The 24,819-nt window shown below is 33.4% G+C and overlaps 1 protein-coding gene and 1 long non-coding RNA gene across 2 annotated transcripts in view; one reads left to right on the forward strand and one right to left on the reverse strand.

Annotated features, from left to right (window-relative positions):
- LOC149483754 (uncharacterized) overlaps positions 1–24,819 on the forward strand; it is a 92,281-nt gene that overhangs the window by 61,448 nt on the left and 6,014 nt on the right. The window lies entirely within an intron of this gene.
- Positions 1–24,819, reverse strand: part of LOC149483757 (uncharacterized) — a 190,310-nt gene that overhangs the window by 32,335 nt on the left and 133,156 nt on the right. The window contains exons 7-8 of the mRNA XM_089702006.1: positions 17,251–17,430; positions 4,779–4,974 (exon numbers count right to left, since the gene is read on the reverse strand). Coding sequence (XP_089558132.1) covers positions 4,779–4,974; positions 17,251–17,430 — 376 coding nt within the window. The remainder of the gene's footprint in view (positions 1–4,778; positions 4,975–17,250; positions 17,431–24,819) is intronic.

The raw sequence follows: 24,819 nt of genomic DNA on the forward strand, positions 1-24,819 counted from the left end.
ATCACATGCTGAGTCAGATAGCTCACGGTTGGCTCACAGTTGGCTTGCTTGGCTCAGCTACTCGGGAGCCTGCCAAATGTCCGCTCAGCTCCACCCCACTTAGAGGTATGTAATATTTTTGCCTATTCGTTCAGAATACATGGAAGAATGGCCGATTAGAGAGTTTTATTTGTGCGACGTGCGTGGTTATGTGATGGAAGAAATTTAGTTCAAGAGATTGTTCTTAATGTAATGAATAACTTGTAGTGAATATTCAAATGGATATTTAATAATAGTGACGTCCTGCAGCAGAAAAAATATATAAGTAGGGATGTGTATTCTGTCAATATTTTTATACAGTTTACGTAAAAAATAGCAGTAAATTCAGCATTCCGGTGAAAATATAGCAACTAATTAGTACGTGTTTGCATACAGCATACTTAATGAGCATGCATTTAAGTTTGTTTGTAAACAAACTCATGTGAATTATGTGAAATGAAATAAACTGTAAATAATAAATAAACTTCGTGCATTTGAATTTGCAAAATTGTACTATAATAGTTCATATTTGTTGTTCATATTTTATTGTATTACGAGCAGTAAGTATATAAAATAAATTTTAATCCTCTTAACGAGTTCAATACATTATTTTGGAATAAAGTATCTCTATATATGATGGCTACATTATTTTATACGTTTAATTTATACAAATATTATAAAGAGGAAAGATTTTTAAGTAAGTATGTTTTTAAGGAATTGGCGCAAAAAGTACTGGACGGATTGGGATGAAACTTCACAGAGATTGAACATCAGAATAAACGTCAGAATAATATTTGATTTTGCTCGCGCGTGAAACCGCGCAGCACAGCTAATTAGTAAATAAACAAATTAACAGAAGCTCAAAGTATTGTTCCAAGAATACACCCCAACATTAGCCTAATATAGTCGACCAAATTCCCAATGTTGAGACGTTTGATCGAGCGATAACGCAGATCCTACGGCCCAAAGACCCGGGTCGATTGATTTATCTCCAGGGATCGGTAACAATCCGTCTAGTTGCCTCCACGTGTCTCGTGAACCGTATCGTGATGACAGGCGATAACTTGAATGTGTGGTGTAAATTTTAGTGCAATACTTTTTGGTATGACGAAGAAATTGTTTTGTGTCCTCTCTTTAGTTGCTGAAAATGTATTCCTGTTGCTATTTTAGTATGTTGCTGTTTCTTTGTCATGAATTGGCTTATTCTTTGTGTTCCTGCTTACTTTCACATTGCATCCCATGCCATTTGCCTGTTTGTAAAAATGAATGTATGCCTTCGTTTCTTCTCAACTGGCATAAAAATACCCTATGTGTCAAGTTTTAATATGTGTTCAAAATTATCCATATTGTTTAAACCAAAATATACAACTTTCTAAAGCATTCTACATATTATCTAAACATTAAACTCAAACTCCGATAGAGAATTCTAAGACAATAGCAAAGCGTAACCATTCCATTATGTACATACCACCCGATGTAAGCACAACAAGAGCGATTTATTTCCCGCGGATCGTGTACATCGACAATTTATATCCAATCTGTTGAGACAAGCGACTCGCCACGCAATTTCCGCCCGCCATGGAAACCGATCAGTGAATTATTGTCGAGTTGTGATCGAAACTTTACAACATTAAGACAGTGCGCGCACGAGCAACTTTGTCTCCGCAACTATTTTGTCTCTCCACCCATGGGCTAGTATGAAAGTGCGCGCACGTAGCGACGCAACTCCCCATACAATTGATGGGAGAGACAAAATAGTTGCGGAGACAAAGTTGCTCGTGCGCGCTAGCTCTAATAGTTTCCTGTTTTATCGTGGAAGTATTGCTTGGCAATTTATTTTAATTTTAAACTTTGTTTACAAAGCTACTATTCATATTTGCGGTTTTTAGAATGATTTTCTCAAAAGAAATTAGGTTCTTCTCTTCTCGATTTGAACATATTAATCTCGCCTGAAAGTTATGTTTTGGTAATTTTTTAACGTCACATCAGTAACGTACCTACTGATTTCCAAAAAAAATGGGAAAGACTATTTAACGGTGGTTGACCGTTTTTTAGGAAATAGTAACGATGAAAGTAGACATTTTATTGTGCATAATGAAGGTTATTTCCAACGATAGCAGAGGTTTTTTCAAATACTGTACAGATTGTATCCTCCAACTAGAAAATAAAGTTTATCCCCAAGGAAGCTGAAAGGTATGTAAAATCTGTTTTGTGAGTAAGCCAATCCGAGCTCAATTTCCTATCAACCGTGATCCGATCCATTCATCGCGGAAACGAGACGGTGGCGGTCCCACTTAATTATACTTGCATCAAATGAACTGGGAAGATGCCTGGAATATCTATAAGTATCTCTGCTGTGGTAGTGAGTGCTATAATTGGAAGGTTTTGATTTTAGGTGGAGAATAGCCTTAAGTAAAGTTTTAAATTTATACGGCTAGAAAGCTTTTTAATAGTTAAGAAAATTGGCACCTTAATTATAATGGGAAGACGCCTGGTATGTCATACCTCACAAGACGTATTCTTTGTACTGTAGCAGTGATTACTGCCACAGTACCAGTATAACTGGTATTGACTTCGATTTTAGGTAGACTAGCCATAAATAAAGTCCTTATTTGATAGGGAATGGAAGTCTTGTATACCTAAACCAGTTAAGAAAACTGGCAACTAAAAACCTGTGAAATGAATTGAGGAACATATTGCTTTTCTAGTGAATTAAATATGTAATAGAGTGGTATGGAAAATACAGTATACACGTAGTCTATTATTAAAGCCATCCAAAAATTTTAAATGAAATGATTATAATTCGATTTAAGTTATAATGTATTCAATTTTATCTAATTATCTACGTATGTATGATTATAATAAATACGAGTTAGTGACATATCACACTAGCGGATTGCGAGCGGTTTCAAAGCGGAGCGGGTGCGCAACAAATACGTTGCGGTTGCGCAGCGAATTCGTTGCGGACGCGTGGCAGATGCGCAACGTTTACGTCGCAGTCATGTACACTCATTAACAAAATGGAATCCGTGCTGGTTGTTACTTATAACTTGTGATAGTATAATAATTATGAGATCATTATTTTTTACGAGTTTCATAACATGTTAATGTTTAGGGTATTGTTTTATCTATTAAATCTTGGTCGAAATGCAATCAGATAACTTAATTGCTCATTAAGAAAGTTCATTAGTGAAATAAATGTTAAAGCTCCTTAACTAAAACAGGGCTATCTTATTATTAGATAAATAGCAGTGAATAGAAAATTTTATCAAGCAACCAGCAACTCACTATCACTTTGCTCATAATTAGGTTCACAAAATCTCTTTATAACATACGTTGCTATGGGAGAGATTATACTGGTCAGTCGTTACATACTTTTGGAATGTATGGTACATTCTAAAAGTCCTAGTAATTCAATTTTATAGCACCTTTTTTTAACAACTCCAGTTGTTATTACATCTTTAGTTAACTGTTAAGTAAGTGCATTTCCACAGTACGGTTAAAAAATTGAGTGCTACAGAAACGATGGAAATATTGAATGGAAGTTAGGCAAGGCGGAAGGGCTGGCTTTTGTGCGAGAGTATACAAAATGACGCGTCCGCAACGAATTCGCTGCGCAACCGCGGCGTGTTCGTTGCGCGCCCGCAACGTATTCGTTGCGCACCCGCTCCGCTTTGAAACCGCTCGCAATCCGCTAGTGTGATATGTCAAACATGTTCAACATCCACAAATTAACGTGTGTAATGAAATTAATTATAAAGTTTACTAAATTAATTAATTTTCACAATTATTAAGTAAATAATAATCGTCGTTATTCGCAGCATGTTTTAATTTATTGATAACTAGATTTCCGCCCGCGGCTTCGCCCGCGTTTTCAAAGGAAAACCCGCATAGTTCCCGTTCCCGTGGGATTTCCGGGATAAAACCTATCCTATGTCCATAGTTAGTAATCCAAGTTATTCTATATGTGTGCTAAATTTCATTGTAATCGGTTCAGTAGTATTTGCGTGAAAGAGTAACAAACACACACACACACACACATCCTCACAAACTTTCGCATTTATAATATTAGTAGGACATTTCGATGCGATATGTAAATCATTTTAAATTACACATTTGTATGTAACCTCATATTATAGTCCGGAATAATCTTCCTTGTTAATATTTATGGAATCGTGTCCGATATTTTCATGAGCCTCGACATTAAAATGGTTTTAACAATGCGGGAACAGTCAGTGGTCATGACTCGTGGATTTTAAAGAAAATAAATGAATAAAATTATCATTTCATTCAGTAATACAATCATTGAACGTGTATCCGATGTTCTACATTTTAATCGAAGAATAATAAAACTTCAGAATATACATATAAAACCGGGATCTTTCGTTATTACAATATGATGCACTTAGCAATTTCTATCGAATCCGGCGCAAACGTGCTATCGACCACATGTCAAGTGGCTGTAGCCACCAGTGGTGGTCACCAGTGGCTGTGGTCGGTGGCCCGTTTGCGCCGACCCAAGTTACTAAAATACAAGTTTGTTTGGCAAAGGTTGATTTTTGAAGTGAAACTTCTATAGGCGCGTTGAGAGTAAAATTTCAAGGTCGTGTCATGGCAATACAGTCACGTCACACATAGGCGACGATTTTGGTACTTGCCAAGGAAACTACACTTCTGACACGTGTGCTCACACACTTTTTAACCGACTTCAAAAAAGGAGGAGGTTATATTTTTTTTCTTTTGACGTATGGAGTACTTACTGCGGCTCGTACTCCGTGAGCAGCTCCTCGAAGTGCACGCGGATGGTGTGTGCGGGCGGCGCGCGGACCTCGCTCACGCACTCCGCGTCGTCCGGGTACGGGCGCGGGAAGCCCGGGCTCGACACTGTGGCGTGCTGGTGCGTGTGCGATAGCACTATCGTTTCGTTGCACTGCACGCGGGACGATTTGTATGGATCTGTAAGGATAACGGGTGTACGAGGTGTTGCAACTTTCAAAACATATTTAATTTCTCATAATGATAGTAAGAGGTAAACTTCCTTTAAAAATATAAAAGACAAAATGCACGAGACAGAACTAAACACTCAAATGTAATCACTATAAATTATTCAAATGATCCTTCATGGGTGCTAAACTTAAGTATAAGTTAGTTATGTTTAAAATTTTATGCAATTTTCTATATGTAATGAAAATGTAGATATTACAATATGTTTACAACAAAGAAGCATTGCAATTGACACCATTGATCAGTCTCAAATATCCTCCACTCAACCCTGCATTCCAAATAAAATAAAAGAGAGAGATAACAAGCCAATGAAGTTATCTCAACATATTTCACATGCTATTTGAAATTCATCCATTGCTATTCAGTAGGGAACGAATACAATATGGTATAAGGATATAATGGTATTCAAACAAATCTTATTCTTTGTTATTTCATATTCATCACTTTATGCAATGTTCTTACGCATTTCTATTATTATTGAAAATAATATCGTGCGAGTCTGCGTTTGTGGGTATGATTTGCATTATTGAATATGGGTCATAATTTCGTAATTTCGAGCGTGAAGTATTCAATTTCCTAAACACACGTATGTAGTTTATACGAAATAAATTTTTAAAAGATTACTTCAACTTTCAAGTAAAATTATTTTGCGTTAAATTAGGTTTCAGTAAAACTATGTAATTATTTTAACACATTATAAAATTGGTTTGCGAGTTATCTAAGAGGGTTTGTTTGCAGAAGTTGGATGAATGTGTAGTGAAGTTAGCGAGTCCCCCGGAGACTCATAACAAGTATAATCAGACAGTCAAAACAAATATTTTAAACGTTATATTATTATAGTACTTTCAGTTAAGTAAGTAGTTCAAATAATATTACCTACTTTAATATTATACAAGCAACTATTTTACACTTATATACATTTATTAATGCCACTTTCTCGAAAATATTTGTAGATACAGGTAATCTATAGAAAATACTAGTGTGACTATGTATGCAACTTGTCAAAATATGCATAGTGGGCTTGGTAAAAACTTTATCGGGGTATAATTTCAATGCTTTTTCCGTTGCATAAGTATATTAGAATATATCCAACAATTTTAAATATTGTTCTTGATGAATATACAATATTAAAAGTGAGTTAAAATGCGAACCATGTGTGCTGTTATGCATACTGAATGGTATTAAAGCTCCGTAGTCAAAGGGAATGTAATTTTAGTCCTTGATGCATGTATTTACATGACTGGTTTGTTTACAAACAAGAATATATTGCTGTTACGTGTTACATTTGTATGATGCCAGTTTGCATAATGATAACGGACCAATAACTGACCAATTTTTGGTCTGTCAAAATCCAATACAATAATAAAAATAAATATTTTTTTCAACCGATGAAAATAACACGGAAAAAACTAATTGTAAAATATTATAAAAAATACCTTGCTTATTTCAAAATTTAATAAAAGATATAAAAGCATTCAATCATCAGTCAATCTAAATAACCGGCTCTGAGACAAAATTAAATTGATCCAAATTGATACACGATTCATAAGATTGTAATAAAATTTATTTTCTTCGAATATTTGTTTGCCAATTTTGTGTCAGTAAATCTTTATTGGTCTATTCAATAGAGAACAAAGGAAGCAGATTTAATTTTATACGGCCTCCGCTTGTTTTTTCTATTGAAATATATTCTATTACTTGAAGTGTATAACTTGAAGAACAGTTCAATAGTTACCATTTGTTATCCCGCAATTATATAACTAATAACTATATATTCTTAAATAAAAAAAATTACATTGAAATGCAATTCAATATAAATAAAAATTAACTCTCTGAACACGTAGCAGATCGACTCGTGATCCCCTGTTATCGGCTACGAATCCCACTGCAAGCATTATGGTTACAGAGGATTTGCTACGCTTTACATGTTTTGCCTGGAATGTACGGAATTAGCATAGAGTACTCTCTACAGCTTTTTGCGTTAGCTACGGAGCTACGAACTACGGGTTTCAGAGGTTCAAAAAGTATTTAAAAGTAATAATATCTAGCTTGAATTTATAATTATATCATGTTATTTAGATAAATGCTAGAACAAAACGCATTTAAAGTCTTACATTTCATATAACACAAAAATAAAGTATTTTTTTCTGTTTGTAATGTAGATACATTAGTACCACTGAATGGAACGAGATGAATTTGATATGTCGGTATCGAGTCGAAACTTCGAGAACCTTTTTGTCCCGATAATAAAAGGTGAAGGAGGTGAAATAGGCGATGGGAATTTGTTTGGCATGCGGCTATCATGTGATAATGTGAATTGCACGGAAACGGAATCAAAAAGATGTGTAAATAAATAATTTACGCTCAATACAACAGTAACAACAAAGTTGATAACAGCGAGGCGGTCTCGTTAACCGCGGTTATAATCGTAAAAATGCCGTTAAAATGACGACTCATAACTCTTCCGTATATCTTAAAGTTCAAAGCATCAACCCGGTTTAAATGCACTGAGATTGCTGTTTTTATCTATATTTAATAGTCAGATAAACATGGTTATGCGTTTATTCGTTTTAAACACTTTTGGACTCAATTTAAAACTGTAGTTTCGTTTTACATTTTTATATGAGGTTATGAATATTTTACAGAGAACGTTTTACAAAGCATATGTTTTAAAATATAAATATTACTTTTCCTTATATCGTGTATGCATTTTTACCTATAGGTATATATAGTTTATTTTTTTCTGGGTGAGGCCGATTGATCTGTTCGCTATAGACAGTTCAATACATACAAATTTTGTTTTTGTACCAGTGCCAATCAACATTTTGATCTCGCCCCTGAGTATTTGTATCTCTTAATATTTACTTTTTTTAACACTACATATACATAGTTATTATTAAGACTTATGACTGAATCTTCTACAAATATAACCTATTGAATGTCATGTGACATGTCAATATCAAGTCAATGTCATCTTCTACAAACATGTATAAACTAATGAAACATGGAAGTTATGTCTATTTGAACTTTAAGGTCTGCTTATCTTCATTAAAATTAATCTATGTTTTATATAGTCCATTAACTTTACAGACAATTTCATCTATTATAATAGCTAGATAGATATCAAGCTATTTCAGTCGATTAACGAACAATACAACTTTAATTAACTGTCATCATTATAAGTACTCCTGTGTGGGTATAGACTATAATCTTACACATTCATATTCCTGTAAACTTATTACTTCGGCAATTGGAAAAGTGGTATAGGAATGTGCACATAAATGGACAGAACAATCTAGTACCTATAGTTTAGAATCCTTCTGATAAAAGTCGGGGGCTTAACCATTGAATAACTAACGCTCCATTTCATAAACAAACGTTATTATTAAACAAGTTGTAATGATTATTCTAAAGTTTTCTTACAATTTAAAACCCTATCTTTAATTTGCACGCAACATTTACGTAACCTGAGTCGATAATGTGCTACGCATAAAAGTCCCGTTAAGTGCGAAATGGCTTGATATACTTAAATGTTATTGACGTTATAGGGATGCTCGTTAACTCGATACGTGACAACTGTGAGTGGGTTATTAACCTTTTGGGCTATATTTCAAATTGGCTGTTGCTAACGAATGCATTTACGGTTTGGAAACCATGTTACATTTTTAATTGCACATGTATTTTCGTTCTATACAGGGTGTACCAAAAAGTAGTGATGAACGGAAGCTGAGAGGTAGAGGACCTAAAGGGCTATCCGAATCACCCCCATGTATGTTATGCGATTTTTCGTATTTTCGGAGTTATGACGTTTTTTTCAATTTTTCACCTATCGCCGAGTACGATGATATTTTCACTCATGCTGACGTCAATGATTGCGGAAGATGCTTGATTTTTTTTGTGTGCTAAGCTGAAAGATAGGCCAATTCAGTATGGTAACATTTACTATCGTTAGATCTTTGAATGGAATAAAAAAAAGAATTAAATGGCAAGAAAGATAAAATTACCCAGTATGTTCACCACTTCAAGGGCCCGTAAAAAAATAAAATCACATAAAAAAAGTTTTCCGTTTGACTTTTAAAAACTTGCTCTATCTATCAGATAGCTACCCTGAAAATTTCATTTAATTATTCAGAAAGCTTCAATCGAAAAATTTAAATCAAAATGTGGTAAGTGCAAAAATTGAATTAACTTGATGATCATTAAAACCAATAAATAGGTGTTTAATTACCAGAAATTTTTAAAATAACCCCGCTGTTGCTCAATGCAAGTGCGACATCACCGTAAAAAGTTGTCTTTTGAATGTCTGAATGCCCTTTTATCATTTTTAATGGTTTCTTCTGCTACTATGAATTTCCGGGTTATTTCGTCCAAATTGTGGCAGTCTCTCGTCTTAGTAGTATCCCCAAGGAAAAAAATCAATAGGGTTTATGTCCGGGGACCGTGCAGGCCAGGCTAAAGGGCAAAGATACCCTGAAAGATGGATTGGTCGTTGCAGCCTGCGCATGCGCCGGTGATGCCTGCCTTAAAGCCTGGCCTCCACGGTCCCTCGACCTAAACCCCATTGATTTGTTTCAATGAGAATACTAAAAAGACCTCGGCTACTTGAGAAAATGTCACAATTTGGACGAAATAACCCGGAAATTCATAGTAGCAGAAGAAACCATTAAAAATGATAAATGGGCATTCAGACATTTAAAAGACAACTTTTTACGGTGATGTCGCACTTGCATTGAGCAACAGCGGGGTTATTTTAAAAATTTCTGGTAATTAAACACCTATTTATTGGTTTTAATGATCATCAAGTTAATTCAATTTTTGCACTTACCACATTTAGATTTAAATTTTTCGATTGAAGCCTTCTGAATAATTAAATGAAATTTTCAGGGTAGCTATCTGATAGATAGAGCAAGTTTTTAAAAGTCAAACGGAAAACTTTTTTTATGTGATTTTATTTTTTTACGGGCCCTTGAAGTGGTGAACATATTGGGTAATTTTATCTTTCTTGCCATTTAATTCTTTTATTTATTCCATTCAAAGATCTAGCGATAGTAAATGTTACCATAATGAATTGGCCTATCTTTCAGCTTAGCACACAAAAAAAATCAAGCATCTTCCGCAATCATTGACGTCAGCATGAGTGAAAATATCATCGTACTCGGCGATAGGTGAAAAATTGAAAAAAACGTCATAACTCCGAAAATACGAAAAATCGCATAACATATATGGGGGTGATTCGGATAGCCCTCTAGGTCCTCTACCTCTCAGCTTCCGTTCATCACTACTTTTTGGTACACCCTGTATAGCTCTGGAAGTTTGACTAATAATAATTGATGACTTTTATCGTTGCGGTACAGTTAGTCTATTAGCATTACTAGAGATTTATACCAATCCATATACTAATATTATAAAGCTGAAGAGTTTGTTGGTTTGTTTGAACGCGCTAATCTCGGGAAATACTGGTCCGATTTGAAAAATTCTTTCGGTGTTAGATAGCCCATTCATCGAGGAAGGCTATATCTCGCGAAGACCAACAGCAGCGGAGCACTGCAGGAAAAACTTCGGAGCATAGCTAGTCCATAATTCTTACATTGTAAAATGTACGTGAATATAATATTATTGGCTACATTCATATGTAATATAGAACATGAATCAAATCCCAATAACAAACTTACAATAACACGAGGTACCGCTGCCAGAAAATAAATATTTTTCTTCATACTTTATGAAGGGTCTTCGTAGAGCAAGAGATATATTACAACAAATACCAAGTTTCCGAGACCCTTTCTGTAAGCTATTGTGGTTATTGAGTACCAAATAAAGATTAAGATTAAGTTTTTATAAATATGAGATAAATTATGTGAACATTATTAATTTTTTATTGGTATTTACAATGGAAACTATATAAAGATAAATTCCGTAGAGACATCAATAGAGATCGGCGCGGGCGTAGAGAATGTTTTCGAAGTTATTGTATTTTTTTTTATAGAATAAATATATTTTTTGTGGCCTATTTCTAATGATAATGTTTTGAAATTATTCTTCAAAATTGCGAGAGTAGATTTTTGTTAAGCTGACTATATAATAAAATCGGCTTGCTAAAGGCTATTAGAATTATTCTGACTTACTAACAATAAAATAGATACTTATATCACATTTACAGTTCAATACAATGACTTATATACTTATAGCGTATTGTACTAAATAATTAATCCATTCTGTTCTAAGCTATTCATGTAATTAACATATAAGTAACCTAATTGAGATATAGGTATGCAAGGCATCTATTCTAGGTACATCTAATTGACCTACTTAGTGTTTTCAATTAGTATTTCATTGTATAAGCTTCAGGCAGTTTGTATTACCTAGAAAAGTTCAATTAATCAATATTATGGCAATTGCCGGTAGAATTAACAACTCATTTTCTTTTGTGCTGATTGATTATTCTAGGATGATTAAAATAAGTATTTTAGCTTGCTATGAATGTTGTTACTGTGCTATTTGATGTCATTTTATTTTTAACTAGCTTTCCGCCCGCGGCTTCGCCCACTTTGTCTAAAACATAATAAATTATATACTAAAACCTTCCTCTTGAATCACTCTATCTATTAAAAAACGCATCAAAATCCGTTGCGTAGTTGCGTAGTTGCGTAGTAGATTTAAGCATACATAGGGACATAGGGACAGAGAAAGCGACTTTGTTTTAATACTATGTAGTGATAATGCACCCTATTTCAGTCATAGAAAATAGTATCAAATAGAACGATAGAAGGAAGAAGCAAACAGAAGTTAGATAATTTAGGAATATACATACGTAGGTACCTATATAATTCAGGAAAAAATTATCTGATCTTGCAAACGGTGATTTGCAAGCAATATACTTAGCACCGTAAAAAAATCATAAAAATTGTCTAGTCATTTTAGAAAGCTACAACAAAAAATATTATTTTTGTCAATTAAATCGAACAACCAACACCCAATCAACGAAAATTTTGCACAGACGAATTTCAGGTCGAGAAAGTCATACATATTCCACTTTTCATTCCGAGAAACAATTGAAGCCGGCAGCGAGTACAAACAGTGAAGCAATGAAAATTCTTTGAACATGCACTTTGAAAATTTATCGGTAATGGAGGAGTAAAAAACTGGTGCACAGTGCGGTCACGAAATGGTCATAGCTTAGTAGCTTAGTACGTTTTGTACTGCGTAAATATCCTTTAGTGCAGGCATATTGCCAGAAACATAGAGAATGCTTGCTTTGCTTATTAAATTAAAGAAATAAATAGAAAACGGTGAAATATGTTAGAAGTATTTTAAACATTTTTTTTGTATTTAAATGAATATATATTCTTTTATAGAGAAACAAAGCTTCAATAACCTCTAAGCACGACGTTCGTTATTCATACCTATATCTCTGAGTGACAGTATTGACAGACTTACAGTTGATGTTGGATATATCAATAGTCCTTTCCATAACGTTTCCATATATCTGGGAATTCATTCAACCGTCATTCAATTCAGCTCAGTAGCATGAATAGTATTTGTATAGAAAAATAAATGAATTATTGTATCAGAATTAGTACAGCTTCTGTAAAAAAAACTCTATCAAAAAGTAACAAAAATTTACGTTATATATAAAAAACAATAATACTTAATTCAGTATTGTCATGAAACCACCATAATTTAAACTTCTAAAAACAAAGAACGAGCTCAGCAAAAGTTTGTAAAAAATAAATGGTATAAACTAAAATATTCTCTACCTCCCTAATGTGCCATAGAGAGTGTCATTTGATGCATGACAATAGTGAACTACAAGTAGGTCGACTACGTGACAGGGTGTATATGATTTTATGAAATAATTGGACTTTGGAATTTTTATTATTTAGAAGGACCATACAATCTTGTTTAGTTGTTTTATTACTAGTTTAATTAATCTTGATAATTGCAGAAGTTTCATTGGAAGGATATAATATATAATATAATCACGTGACAACAGCAAAAGGTGAACAGGTAGATTGGATTGGAGAAGCGTAAATAGGCTTCTATTTATTTTATTGTTACACGATCGAAGCTGTAGTAAAGCGAGTGTACTTATAAAATGAATGCAGTCTTACATCTTAGATAATTTACTTTTGACGTTTTTTTATATTGATGTGTGTTGATGAGTTAAGCAGATAAAAAAGGTTTTTAGATTGATAATGAAAAACTGACATACATAATCAATGCATTCAAAACAATTGAATAAAAATTCACCTTTCAGATTTAAACAAAACCCATGGTCACCGCACATGTGGGTGACACGTGGTCGGTAGGTATAACGACTTCCTGCGCCTTTTGAATGGAAAGCAGAGCATTTAAAACCACCTATCTTATACCAGTATTGTTTTGTGCGACGCATTCACCGTACTTTGAGTGGAAAACTGTTTCACGTCAGACAAGAGAATTCTAGTACTCCGGGGAAATGTGGAAGAAAAACATGTATAAATAACAATGTGTAATATAATGAGTGAGTTATACTAATAAGGTGTGAAGTTTTTCAAGGCAAAGCGTATTTTGTTTTACATATTTTTCTATGAAATGGGGTTTATGAAAATGAGAAAACGTATAAATAGATGACATTATCGCGTTTGCTTGTTGTGAAATCTTTTCAACATTTACGTTACCTTTCAAATGGGTGTGAACATCTACTGCTAAAATACTTCTGCTAGGATTTTTTAGAAAAAATGTGAATACCTACCAATATTTAATTTGGATGGATTATGAATAGTAAATAATTACTGTTATGTTTTGTTTGTATTAATTTAACAAATTAATGATTTTTTGTAGAATATCGTAACTTTCATGGTAACTCGTCAAATAAGGAAGTTCAGCGGAACGGGCAGTAAATAAATAAAAACAAAATACCTTAAGGGATCTGTTATGAACTTTGAACCGTGCATGCTACATCATATATTATATTAGTTTAGAAAAGTTGAATGTTTTACTTTAAAGTCTCTAAAAGGCACGGAGGTTAAATAATACAACGAATGGGCAAAGTTTGGCCGTTACCGTACCTTGGGTATTTATTTATTTAAAAATGTGACTTCTGTGTATGCAGTCAAATTATAATTTACAATATTTCGTTAAACATGTAAACTTGGAACTTTGCTTTATGAATACAATTTTGTAAGGAAACATTAATAATTTCTATTTTTAAATTGAAATTTTTAAAGCTTAAATCTAATTACACATAGTCCTTTCAAAGCGCAAGCTCTTACAGTAGAACGAGGAAAGGTTACAGTTTTGTATACTGATACCATTAAAGAGAAACTGCATAAAATAAAGACAGAATAAAATACAAAGGCAACCTTATCGCTTACAGCAATTTATACAATTTCAAAGAATCATAGTATTTTTACGATCCATCGACTGCAAAGCAAATGCTTCGGTGTAAGCGACAGGTCAAATTTAAAACATCCAAGCTTAATTACACGGAATGAAAAAGTAAGGCGAAGCTACTGAAATTCAAGCCTTATTAACATTCCCTTTACGGCAGCTTAAGGATTTAACTTTCGTAGACTGCTACGAAATAGCTCTACGAAACCGTAGCAGTTAGATGCTAATTTAATCTGCTACGAATTACTCCGTAACTACATTTGTTGTGGGCACAATTGAATCGTTGGCATTCAAGATGCAGCTTGCAAGGGTCATCACGTCCGGCACGTGAGCCGTGCTACGTGACGTCACGGCCAGGTGACAGCTCATCGGTAACCCTTTATCGTCTCGGTGTAATAGCCATTTGAGCGTGTTTCATGTACTCGGAGGTGGTTACGGGAATATTGAAGGGTAGTTTTAGTACTTCGTGAGTGTCTGAGGCTCTTTAATATTTATTAACACGTTATTGAAATATTGCTCATGTGGTTGGGTTATTTTATTTGACAGGAACGTAGTAAGTTTTATTCTGAATGAGAAATGCTTACATTGAGCACTGAGAATTGAAGGACCTATTTGTTTATTTATTAAACTAAATTTTCAGTCACATGGAACGGAAAACATATCTAAAAGTTACCTTGATGTACACGATAACATAGTGTTTGTAAACTTCAGATGATAATTATCAAGTGAACCTTCCAGCTACCCTTTGCAATGAAGGTGAGAGGTGAAACCCCGGAGTCAGAGTTGAGGGACACTAATTTATACGTTGGTACGACTTTTTCCCTTTATTCATCCGCTTTGTAACTAAGCACCTATAATTTCTTTTTATTCGATACCTACATCGGTATTAACTTTACTTACTACGTTTTCAAATTAATATTTCGCAGGCTATGAAATGGCTCAATAATAAATGATAATGGCTCCCGAATGCGAATAAATATCGAGAATTTGACTCTAATATTCAGTAGATTCCCTCGTAGTTTTATTTTCAGTGAATTCTTCCAAGAAACCAATAAACTCGATTACGTATAGAGTTAGATTACAAGAAACAATTTTAGAATCGAGGACAGAACCGTATAAACGTTTAACGAGCGCCTGTGATTAGAACACTGCACTTTACGGCTACAATCAATAGTTCTGTATTGATGGTTGGAGTAATTGTCCACTCCATGATTGAAGACACGCCTGGAAACGCTCGTTAATTCGAAGTGACGATTTTATGTAGCTTTTATGTGTAGCTTTAGTTCTGGTTTTACTTGATACTTTGGTCGCGTGATAGCTCTTTCTATACAAATAAACATGACTTAAAAACCAACCTCTCATTTTATAATAAAAAAGAAGATATGGTCTTCAAGATTATGTTTTTTTCTGTATGTATTTGTATCTGATGTCACTCATCCATCGAAAAGCTCTTGAAATATGGATGTTGTAAAGCTTTTATCGGAGAACATTAAGACAGTCGATAAATTGTTTCATTATTTAAGTGATTGTAGATGAATTAATTATATAGAATAATCTAATTATAACAAAGTTTTGTTCAACACAAACTTCGCTCAATTTTAAATTTAATTAAAATTTACGCTCATTGCTAATTAAAATTCATATTTAATTTTATTAAAGTACGGAAAAATTAACTTGATAATTAGCTTCTATAGAACAACTAAAACTCATTTTGATCAAAACATAATATCATTTTATTTAAAGTATAAGTAATAATATTAAAATGCCATTTGCATGCGTTAACGGCAATAACAATGATTATAAAATACACTCGATTCTTGGAAATAATTAAATACGCTTTAGTTCCCAAATGACAACTTTTTCATGTGAAACGTGCCAACAAACTTGCTAATTTTATAAAATCTGCGAAAATGTGTTTGTTTATTTGTATATAAGTTTTTTTTACATCACATGAGAAATATTTTATGCTATGGTTTTTGTTGCTGGAGATAGTTAGAGGCTACAGTATGTTCCTAGGGCAGGCGGAAATTCGAACAATGACCTAACAGGGGTAACCAACCTTTGTGTAACCTGAGAACATTATTAAAGGGTGAAAGTGAAAATCTTTATTTCAGTAACCAACATTACATAACACAGTTAGATATAATCAAGTCAAAGTCAAAACTTTGACTTGATTATATCTAACTTACTTTGCAGTAAGCTGTAGGTATGACACAATTTACAAAAACAAAACAATGTTAGACCACTTCTGCTCTTAAGTTCTAACTTCTAAGTGTTTTATAATAAAAATAATAATAAATATTTTAGTAACATCTTATGAAATTAATGAATTATATTTACTTTGAGTAAATAATTCACAGTTAATTAAAACAAGTAGTCAAAACAAGTTTGTTATCTCTGAACGACCGCGTCGCTCACCTCACCTTGTACCATGAAAAGCGGTACGCTGCGTTAAACGATAAAGTAGTGTATGAAGAGCGATAGGTATAGTTTTATTTTGATGATAAAATAATACTTCGTGTCATTGTACGAATTTCCGCCTGCCCTAGGAATATACTATAGATGCTGCTATTTTTATTGCGGTGTAATATTTCATTCGCATATGCATTTATTTCTTTTAAACTGTGCTGGCGAAGTTGCAGGCAAAAACTAGTATATAGTATTTATTTATTTCAAACATAAAAAGCATGATGATCTTTCGTTATTTTTGCGTAAACGTATTTTGGGGTGACCTTGTGAAATTCTTTCTAGGTTCAAAGTTAGTATTACAGTTTGTAATCAAGAATTACCTTCATATTACAACGAAGTTATTTTACCTAGTTATTTATAACATTACTTCTATTACAAACCACTCACCATTCTTGCCAGGCCGTTCACACACGAAGTAGTTCCTTTCCCTGCAGCTTCTATCGTTCCACATAAAGGTAGGATGCGCGGGGCGGGGCGGCATTTCACGACGAACTTCCACGCAGTCCTGTCCTGATGTGCCATCGTCGTTTGGCTGACTGGCATGCTTCCTCCAACCGGGGAACCAGTCTGGTGATTGGAAAGCATTTTTCAACTACATAGTATGTAATATGTGTTTAAAATGCCAGCAACACCTTTACAAAGATTCTTGTGAAGGGTCATGGGTTGTGATGATCGCACGCTACCGGATGACCCACCAGTTAGTTTGACCGCATTATTATAAACAAAAAATAGTAAGTAAATAAATAAACTAGACCTACTTTAGATGAGCTTTACTTATCCAATTTTAATTAACAAAAAAATACTAAAAGCAATTATTATAAACGGATTAGTTTTCTATATAATTTGACTGCACGATGACCTTATTAACATTGTCTAATATTTTTTACTTAGGCTTTCTTGAAAAGGGCTCATTTTTCTTACGCTCTTTATTTCTCCAAGATAAAAATAAACTATGTAGTGTAAATCATGCGTCGTTCAAATGTTTAGTCATGATTTATTAAAGAGACAGCGTAACCCATAAACTGTCGTCATTATTATGTGTTTAGCAAGTTTGCATCCAGATATAAATCACCTTGACAGGCACCTAATACAATTTATAATCAGCAATTATAATCTGAGTCCCCATGCCCTTAAAGTCAAGCAAGCATTACCATAAAGTTAGCCAAGTTGAACTTGACGACATTCAACAAGTTAGTGGTGACCGCAGTGAGTAGGGTTCACACACGTACGAGTAATGTATTCAAAATATTAACTTGATATTAACAAGTTTTATAGCTCGTCATCGTAATGGCAATTACTTGAGATATTTAACGGCTGATTGTTTGATAGCTTCGTGAATTCATTGAGCTTTAAAATGTAAGAATAATAACTTTTTCATACGTAGTTCAACATTATTATAACTTTTTGTGTTCGATCCGCTAAATCTCCAAAATTACTACACAGTCTATATCAACATGACTTTCAAAATATATTCTTCTTTTTTGAAACCAAGTTATTTATTTTTACGCATGTTTATTGCATTTATTAGGAGGGTCTATGAAAATTATTTCTCAATGTTTTATTACAATTCATATTCTATTCCGCCTCACGATAATAAATCTGTTTTATAGCTAAGATATCTTTTACACTTCCAACAATCCTATCTGGATTGTCTATAATGAATTAGAATAACAGGAAGCCTCTGTAAGTAATCGTGAGAGAAACGCGCGGCTTTTCTCAAGCCAAATACATATCTTCTTATATATAAAAATGAATCGCAAAATGTGTTGGTAAGCGCATAACTCGAGAACGGCTGAACCGAATTCGATAATTCTTTTTTTATTATATTCCTTGAAGTACGAGGGTGGTTCTTATGTAGAGAAAACGTAAACATGTACCACGGGCGAAGCCGGGGCGGACCGCTTGTCTTATATATAAAAATGAATTGCAAAATGTGTTGGTAAGCGCATAACTCGAGAACGGCTGAACCGAATTCGATAATTCTTTTTTTATTATATTCCTTGAAGTACGAGGGTGGTTCTTATGTAGAGAAAACGTAAACATGTACCACGGGCGAAGCCGGGGCGGACCGCTTGTCTTATATATAAAAATGAATTGCAAAATGTGTTGGTAAGCGCATAACTCGAGAACGGCTGAACCGATTTCGATAATTCTTTTTTTATTATATTCCTTGAAGTACGAGGATGGTTTTTATGTAGAGAAAACGTAAATATGTACCACGGGCGAAGCCGGGGCGGACCGCTAGTTTGCAATAAATACAGCGTCTTTATAACAAACCAAGAGTATTTGGAAACATTTCCGAGTTATTTTTGGGATAGAACTGTATACATTTTTATGGATACTTATGTCATTATTTATACCAAATGTTAGTTAGAAAGTTACATTGTTAATAATAAAGAGAAAAATAACTAAATATTTATTAAAAAATTAACGTGTAATAAATGGAATGAAATGAAACCTGGTATAAGATCCAACCCTGCATTCCTTTATCTAGGAATGTTTCGGCACGTGGCAAAACTTGCGGACTGCGGTATTATTATATAGCTATAAGTAATATATCTAATATATTGTATAGATATGCTTTAGGTATTGTATATTGTTTAGAATTAAGCAACTAGGAAGTATTTAAAATATGTTATGTGCTCTAACAATACACAGCTTATTGTACACAGATTGGACCTAACAATAGAACTCAATAAAAAAAACACATTTTTCTCACCCTGTACGAGCAAGCACGTCCAAAGTGCAATAAGGCGCTTTGCTGGCATATTGCGAAACACAAATTGTTTCCAATATTTTAAACTTTATATTATACTAGCGGTCCGCCCCGGCTTCGCCCGTGGTACATATTTACGTTTTCTCTACATAAAAACCATCCTCGTACTTCAAGGAATATAATAAAAAAAGAATTATCGAAATCGGTTCAGCCGTTCTCGAGTTATGCGCTTACCAACACATTTTGCGATTCATTTTTATATATAAGAAGATTCAAATCAGTTCATCGTCGACGGTCATTAAGAGTAGGTACCTCGCGTGACTCATCCATCCATTTTATTACAAGTTTCCGTTTAATATAAGTTCTTTATATTTTAATAATTCTTTTATTTTATATTAATTAACTATATACAAGTACGGGATAGGCCCGTACACACCCATTAATGCATAAAATCGTACGATGAATTCCTTGTTTAGGTACATCTACCCCTATTAAAATATACAACAATATTTAGATATAATACAAAATGATTATATTCATAGCCTTGTTCAACTGTCATTGATTCTCAATAAACCCCATTCCTGATCGTTTGTAGCCTTATCAGGGACATAAACTATGCCGTTCTAGACGTGTATACCTAGGCATATTTACCCAGGTGACATTAATGGCTGCGTTGTCTCAAGTTCGAGCAAACACACTCAGTGAGTGAATGTTTTGTTGGCCTTGAATCGCTCATGGCTATGTAAATTGTGATCGCTATGGTGATACAGTTGTATAGTTTGCTTATAGTAAAAAGTATTGAAGCTAGATATGGGTGCAGAGGTCATAAATTATTGCTCTGTTTGCTGTTGTAATGTCTAAGTTGCTAATGCTTATTTCGTGACTAGTTATTACTGCTTATATAAGCATAATATATAATATAGACATTAGAGACAGAACATAATCATATAGTAACATTCAGCATGGATAGATAATATAGTAAATAAAGGGCGAAATGCTTAAAATACATTACTCAATACTCGAAACCTAGAAGGGATAAGGGAGAGGCTTGTGCGAAAAATTAAATACATATATAGACCCTGTACGTAAGCGTTAATTTCTCTTGGTCGAGAAGGTCATAGGTTGAGCTTTTTGAAGAGAAAATAAAATTTGGAAGGGGTGAATTGGTGACGAATAATGACATAAAAGGCTACTGGCCGATTTTCATGTAAAGGCACAGAATAATAACTAGTAGATAGAAAAACAATTTCTATTAATTTATTTTTACATTGTTTATTATGGTTACATCGGCTTAAGGAAAACGTATTTTAAATCCGAATTAACATTTGGGAATGTTTTTGAAAACAGATTTACTAAGTAATAGGAATAATCGTTTTTACGTTAATGGAATCCTTTTCATGCCGATGTTGTTAATGGTACCTACTACCTACGGATTTCAAAGCAATTTTGTTTTTACAAATATACGTACGACACCTTTTTTTTAAGTGGGGACATCTAGATACCCACGGCCTCCGGGGAAGGGGCCGTGGCCGTGGGTTATGTCGGATTCCTACCGACCAAAACCCCACTGTGTTCCGTCAAGCCGCATCAACGACGGGGCCACGGTATGGTAGAATTCGTCCGTTACCATACGTACGACACCTAAGTAATTTCCATACAAATTATATACTACGTGCATACTATCAAGTAGCACAGATAATGTAATACTACAAGTAACTTGTCATCGCTATTTCATAGAGGTTAAATATTGCATTATTACTTACCTATTTGTTTAAATGGGTAAGCACTTCGATTTGGAAAATTCCTAGATATACCAATAAAAAGCTTTATTATTTTATTAGCCACCAACACGGAAATAAATGAAAATTTTAACAAAAATTACTGCTAAATTTACTCATATACAATTAAATATACGTGGGGCATTTCACGCCAAGCGGACACAGATTTCAGGGTCAGGTTTCAGATTTCGGTTATATTTTAGTATGTTACACCTGTATATATCCTCGGTATGTATACGAAAAATTTTTGCATTTAGAAGCTTAGTTTTCAAAATATAGGTCTTTGAAGATGTCAGTAAGCGCGAGGTATGGGGGACTTTGAATGTAATTATCAGTTCAAGAAAAGTAATTTTTAAATAAATTGATGACTGAATAATATACCCCATGAAATAAACTTTTTATGCTCATATTTCGAATTTCGAATTTATATTAAAATTCCTTAGAAAAATAAAAAAATATTTTTCTTTGTCATTTTTTACAAACTTTGCGTATTTTTAATTTTTTTAAAGATCATTAAATAAATAGCTTATATTATACTTAAACTTCATGCAAAGTTCTAGAGTGGTCATCGCAGAAGTTTAGAAGCTACATGTATCATAATGTCGAAGTGCGGCAATATCCCCATACTAGCGCCTAGCGCGACGCACTGCAATATTCATAGAAACGGGGACAAAAAATAAATTCTAGAAATTTGAATTAAATGAAGTGTCAACAGATAGGACTTTAAAAATTGATTAGACGTTTATCAATAAGTTTTATGCTAAAATAAATAATTGACGAGATATACGTATTCAAAGTCGTAAAAATGTCATATTACTTTACTGAATATTTTTTTTTAAGAAAACTAAAGTAATATTTTCTTGCTTGTTATTTACCACTATAAAATCTTATTAAAACCTGAAACGGTGTTATTAACTAACTATAATGAGATAAATACTGCAGTACGGTGTGCTAACCAACTAAGCGCTAGTATGGGGAATGGGGATATTGCCGCGCTTCGACATTATAATACATGTAGATTCTAAAGTCCTGCGATGACCACTCTAGAACTTTGCATGAAGTTTAAACATAATATAAGCTATTTATTTAATGATCTTTAAAAAAATTAAAAATACGCAAAGTTTGTAAAAAATGACAAAGAAAAATATATTTTTATTTTTCGAAGGAATTTAAATATAAATTCAAAATTCGAAATATGAGCATAAAAAGTTTATTTCATGTGGTATATTATTCAGTCATCAATTTATTTAAAAATTACTTTTCTTGAACTGATAATTACATTCAAAGTCCCCCATACCTCGCGCTTACTGACATCTTCAAAGACCTGTATTTTGAAAACTAAGCTTCTAAATGCAAAAATTTTTCGTATACATACCGAGAATATATACAGGTGTAACATACTAAAATATAACCGAAATCTGAAACCTGACCCTGAAATCTGTGTCCGCTTGGCGTGAAATGCCCCACATATAATATTATGAAACAAATCAACAAAGAAACTGTTTTGCAACACGTTCCATATAATATCAATAATAGCGTGCTAGCATTGCCGGAATTTTCAGAAGTGTTTTAAAAACCTTTCAATTACACTACTAGTAATTGGAATTCACGAGAAACGGGAATCAAAAAAGTGAATTCGAATTAGCAATCAAATTTCCAATTAGCACTAGCACTTACAGAAATGTAACTCAAACTCAAAAATTTATTTATTCCATTAGACTTCTTCTAGAAGGACTTTTGAATCGTCACAACAGTAAACAGTTTTAACATTTCGATCCGGAAAGCAGTATCTACGGAGAAGAACCGGCGAGAAACTCCATATTCTGCTCTTTTAAAATCATGTCAATATTACAATTTAATTAATTTTATATAATATCCAACTACATGTATCATAATAACGATGCTAAAGAACCATTTTACCATTCACTAAATGGAACTAGTGTTCTAGTAAGACCTGTTAACGTCTAGACATAACGGCGACTGTTATGTAGGCTGAAGATTTATGGCACTTATCTTAAATACTGTTTTATTTGACAAGATGTTTAATCAATATAGAGATAGTGTTAATTAATTAAAAGCTATCACAAAGCAAAGTAAAAGTAAAAATTAGACAGGACTTTCTAATGGATTATAACGTGATTTATTTAATAATTAGTATGATCATGATACCCTCATAGGTTTTTTACAACAGAATTCCTCATTGTATTAAAGAGTTTAGTAGTGCTAAATTTAAAAAAAATATGTAAAAAATGTATTAGTTCAGAGAGCGTTAAGGAATACATGGAAGATGAAAATCCATGGAGGGTTGTCGTGTAAGAACCACAGGACAGTTCTTTGGCATATTATTATCATGTTATATTATGTAGTTAGATATAAGTTACATATAATGTAATATTGACATAATTTTAAAACATTAACTATGGAGTTTCTTGCCGGTTCTTCTCCATAGATACTGCTTTCCGAATCGATGGTACCTAAATGTTAAAAATATGTAATGACGATTCGAAAGTGCTTCTAAAAGAAGTCTAATTGAATAAATAAATATTTGAGTTTGAGTTAGGAGGCCTGTGTCCCAGCAGTGGGAACGTATATAGGGTGATGATGATGATGTTCATAATTTTTAAGTAACGTGAGAAATAACTAAATTACTAAATTACTAGGTACTACTAATGTTTATACGAACACCATTTTAGATTTGACTTTAATAAATTATTCTTTGTTTGTATCGAACTTTGCATGAATAAAAAAGACGCGCGGCACTTGGGGACTGCCGCGGTAAAGCTATTGCATAGCATGCCTTCAAGCCACACCTCCGAGCCCGTCGGAGTGGGGAGCGTGAGGTTTTTTCGTTACGGAATTTCTCGATTCGGTCCCCGCGCTCAAGGCCCGCGATAGAAGCTATGCAAAAGCTTAAAAAGTTTTTAGTTTATCGTCTACCCTTTGGTACGTATTTCAACTTATTCACTATTGGCTAGATAGATATTTATTGGCGGCCCCGATTCAATTCCGACCCTATTTAATTTATTTAAGAGTATCGAAAGCTCTGGACAGAACCTTGATTATCAAATTGTAAACGTTTCGACCAATTAATATATTAAAAGCTGTCTAGACTATCTTCAATTAGATTACAGATTTTCATATAGATACATTACATTTTCAACGTATTTTATACGAGAGAATTGATAAAACTTCTTAATAAGAAATGAAGACTCATGTCCCTTAGTGATATAGGGCATACAATGCATATTATTTCACTACAATTGGTTTTTAAGTTAAAGATAAAAAAAAGAAATAATTTATAATCAATAGTCTTATCTTTGTTAGTCCTTCACATATTAATATTTTACCCTATATCTATATTAAACACACTCTGTCTAAGATAGTACGAATATCCGTTACGACGTGATACATGAACAAACACACAAAAAATTACAATTACTAGTACCTATCATTATTTATAAA

The sequence above is a fragment of the Colias philodice genome, chromosome 12, assembly GCF_061535455.1.
Source record: "Colias philodice isolate Cphi_HAF_F1 chromosome 12, ilColPhil1 Martin Lab GWU primary, whole genome shotgun sequence".
Taxonomy (NCBI): domain Eukaryota; kingdom Metazoa; phylum Arthropoda; class Insecta; order Lepidoptera; family Pieridae; genus Colias; species Colias philodice.